Genomic DNA, 4398 nt, shown 5'->3' on the forward strand with positions numbered 1-4398 from the left:
ACGAAACCGTTATTGCCATCTCCTTTTCATAATTTCATTGGCAAGCTTGGTCTTCTGGACATCCATAACCCAGCCCAAGCTTGGGGGGGGGGGGGTGTTGCCGGTTTCAACACAATTGGGCTTAACAGAAGAAAGGGCCCAGCCCAATGACACTTAATTGATTTAGTTTTAGTTTGTTAATGCAGTTAAGGATTGGTTAGAGTTAGTTAGCATTATTCTTGTATTCTTTTCCTCTTCTCCTTCATGGGTTGTATATAATCATTCTTTGGTTAACTGGTTCATTAACTTAATATACAGAAACACTTTAATTTCGTGTTGGCTTCTTCTTGTCTCATCTTGCATATCAAGATTTTTCATCTTTCGTTCTTGCATGTTGAAGATCTATACATCATAAGAATTATACTACATTCCAAATTTCCAATTATGTAAATTAATATTCAATTTTATTTGTTTCAACGCATTATGAATTAAGCGGCTAAAATGTCAACCAGAATAAACAAATGCAGTAGCAAAACCGAAAAACGGGTATAAAAACATAAACCTTGTGACTCAATCTTCTTTGTCATTCCGGAAGAAAAGAAAAATCTTATAAGAGGGAAAGAAAAAATGGAGGTCAACATTGTTTTGGTCAAAAACATTCGCGGACGTGGCAATGTAATCAATAATGATCTTTGCCTTTTCTAGTATGAAAAGCTAAGATTCTATTATCCCAATGATCGATGTCAACAAATAATTCAATATATAACCCTTGCTTTGTATATCACATTAAGTCAGATTACATTGCACTATTGCAGGTATTTGGTAATATTCCATCGCCTGCTTATTCTATGAATAAGAAAAAATAATACGAAATAAAAAAGCAAAATTAAAAATAGGAACAGAATTGAAAGACTCAGATGTATACACTACATTAAGTTGCTGGCGTAAGTCACTCCCGTACGTGGCAACCAGTCATCTCCAAGCAAGAACTGAGAGACTGTAAAATTAGAAGCATCAGTGGCATTAATCACCTGGTAACCTGGCCACGTCACTCTGTTGTCCGTGGTAGATCCTGATCCACTGTTATTAAACTCAGCATAATACAATGTACTCAAACCCAAATCACCGTCCCATTCATGCCACCCGGAAGCATCAATCACACTGTCCATAAATGTCTGCATATAAACCGTCCTCGAATATTGCTTCCAAGGCCTTCCAAGATATGTTGCAACTGTACCGTTGCTTTCAGCCAAATCATCAGCTGCTCTGATTGTACAGTTGTGGATAGAAGTGCCCGTGTTTTGGTTCGGGTCGGTTCGGCCTTGTGCGGTGATTGCGTTGAATTGACCACTCATTGGGAGACGAGGATAGAGGTTGCAGTTTTGGAACACTGTTGCGGCGTTTCCGAATATGAAATCTACAGTGCCGTAAATGTCACATTCCCTGTAGAATTGTCTTAGTGAATGTGCATATAATGTGTCCTGGTACCCCTCGAAGCTGCAGCTGTAAAACGTGGACAAATCTGCTCCATTTCGAAGTGCCACTGCTTGGTGCTTCTCCGCCCCAGCAGTGTTCCGAATAGTTATATTCACACCCACAAATCCTTGACCAACCACAGCTGCATCATTTTTATACATATCATACATCAGAATAATGTAAAAAAAAATAAATCAAAACATACACTAACCACCAAGCACGTGAATGAATTGATAAGGGGTGTTAAAAAGCTTTGATTAATTGATAAACAGGTACATATATAGGATTAAAGTTTCTATTGTCACAAGAAATAATTTTATCTTCTACGACCTCAAAATAAAGTCGTTTTGAAATTTAGGACTAAAAATAAAATGGTTTAAGATTAAGAAAATAAAATGTATTTTAATAAAATTCATAGGTAAAGAACCTACTCCAACCAAAGATCTTAAGGTGTTAAGTGAGAGTTTTTTAATGATTTTATATATTTCTAACATAATTTTTAACGATTTATATTATTCTATCACGATCACCGTACAAGAAGGAAAGTAAAATTTACAAAATATTTTTTATTTTTAATACTAAAACCAAAAAGGGTGTTGCTTTGGCAAGTGACAATAAAGATTAATCCTATATATATACTTTAAAGAAAATTATTTATTACGTACCAAAGGTTGCTGACTTAAAGGTGGTCCAGCCATCAACGACACTACGATTGCCAGTAATAATTGTCTTGTTGATGCCATCTCCAACCATCATCAAGTTTGTTTTTTTCTTATCAATTGACACGTTTTCGTCGTAAAGACCTGCGGTGACATAGATTAAGAAGTACCCTACCGATGAGGAAGACTTGTTAGGCGCTGCAGCGATGGCATCGTTGATGGTGGTGAAGTTTCCACTTCCATCTTGACTCACCGTCACGATGTCTCTCACTTCAACCTCGTCGCCTGTTGTATCCTGAAGGAGTTTTCTCCGACTCACCGATTCGTAGATCGCGCGAGTTTTACTTGACATGTTAAGCGGCAAACGCCCGTTTCGAAACCCAAGTTGTTTTCTGGTTGGTTGAAATGTGGTATTGGCTTTGTTATTGGTTCTGGGAACCCACCCTTTGGTGAAAAGAGCAAGAGAGACACTGTAGAGTTTGGTGTCATTAGAAAGTGGAAGAGAGAGTCCATTTTTCACTCTCCAAGCGGAAGCAGTGGCTTGAAGGCCATCCATGCAGGTTTGTTGGTTTGTTAGAATGGCACTGAGCAATGTTTGGATATCATCAGCTTGCACACTGGGTAGAAACCTTGTTGTCTTGTTCACAGTTTGTGAAGAACTAGAAAGGAAATCATAGTTGAGTTCGCCAAGGGTTTGACAATCTTCAAGTGCCATGATAGCTGCGGTGGAAAGAGTGGAGCGGCGTTGGAGATATTTGTCAACTAAGTTCAAGAAATCGCTGGCATGTGATAAGGACTTGGTGACCGAGAACCGGCCATAATCGTAGACGTTTCCCTTTTGGGGAGGGAGCACGGAATTACAATAAGATGGGTCAGGGGTGGATTTGCATATGGTTCCAGGAGAGACAGAAGCTGTGGGAGGGTTGTCTGCAAAAGCTAGAGAGGCAAGTAAGGGTAGGAGGAGAATGAGGAACGTTGATAATATTGTTGGGAGGGAATTACGTAACTTTGAAGCCATTGGGATTTGATAGAGCAAGAGCTGGTTAGTTTGCTAGAGTTGAGTGTGTTGGAAATTGGGTTGGATCACTTTCAATTTATAGGGGAAATGGGGAAGGTTTTTAATTGAGAGATTCGGTAATAGATTTACGTGTTTACACATACGTTGGGTTCTTGGCTGCTAAGAGCGAGTGAAGTGCAAAGTGCTAGCCATAGATCAGACTTTCTAATGTAAAGAAGGAAGTGGAATGCTTTTGTTAAGTCAACCAATGGCGTTGAACTCGAGATTCACGCAAATCCAATGGTTCGTATAGAAGGAATAAATAGTAGGTGCATCTCTCCTTTCAGTGCATTCCACCCATGAAAATATTATACATCAGAGAAGAAAAAAAAATTTGATAGAAGAAAAAGAATTTTAATTGACATATAATATTTTCATTAGTAGAATACACTGAATTTTATATATCAGTAACACCGAAGATTTATTCTTCGAGCGAGAAGGTGGGAAATTAAATTTCTTGTATATATACGCAGTACCTCTTACTTAAGAATGAAATTTTTCTTCCAAACACTTACCTTTTTCAATGGATGATCCAATCGTTTGCGGGCCTAAAAAATCATTTCAACCAGAAAATTTATATTGTTAAATAGGTTGTATTATTAATTTTTATATTTATCTAACACGTCTTTTTACATAAAAGTTATTGGAGTTGAAGATAGACAATACATAATGTTAGAAATATATAAAATCATTAATATAATTTCACCTAACAGCTTAAATTTTTTGGTTAAATTAATTCTTTACACGGTATCAGAGTCATAAATACGGGTTCGATCATTGCCTCCCATTTAATTAATAATTAATCAAATTTTGTGAAGTTTCTTAGTAAAAGTAATTGGGTTCGTGCATTGTCTACCCTTCAAATCCAGTGAATTCTAATGTGAGAAGGCATATATATCAGGTAAGATTACATTAATGATTTTTATGTTTATCTTTTGATTATTGATACTGGTTTTCCTTTCAAAATAGAATACGACTATTAGGAATTATTATTATCATTTTTTTAAAAAAATCTCTTTTAAAGTTAAAATTATTTAAAAAATAAAATAAAATTAAGTTTTTTAAAAAAAATTAAAAACTATTTAGTGATTATATTATTTTTAAATTTAGAGTAAATACATTTTTTGGTCCTTAGCAAATTTCACGATGCCCGCTTTAGTCCCTAGCAAATAAAAAGACCCATCGTGGTCACTAAAAAATTCAAAATGGACTCATTTAGTTGAAATT

General features: G+C 36.0%; 1 protein-coding gene across 1 annotated transcript; it reads right to left on the minus strand.

Moving 5' to 3' along the window:
• Positions 1 to 905: 905 nt before the first annotated feature.
• Positions 906 to 3132, minus strand: LOC133296857 (probable pectinesterase/pectinesterase inhibitor 41). The gene is made up of 2 exons (XM_061495906.1): positions 2121 to 3132; positions 906 to 1597 (listed from the first exon to the last, which is right to left on the minus strand). The coding sequence occupies exons 1-2, from the start codon at positions 3130 to 3132 to the stop codon at positions 906 to 908; spliced, it is 1704 nt and encodes a 567-aa protein (XP_061351890.1).
• Positions 3133 to 4398: the final 1266 nt, after the last annotated feature.

The sequence above is a fragment of the Gastrolobium bilobum genome, unplaced genomic scaffold (genome assembly GCF_033153095.1).
Source record: "Gastrolobium bilobum isolate Gb01-03AN ecotype WA unplaced genomic scaffold, APGP_CSIRO_Gbil_v1 utg50089, whole genome shotgun sequence".
NCBI lineage: Eukaryota > Viridiplantae > Streptophyta > Magnoliopsida > Fabales > Fabaceae > Gastrolobium > Gastrolobium bilobum.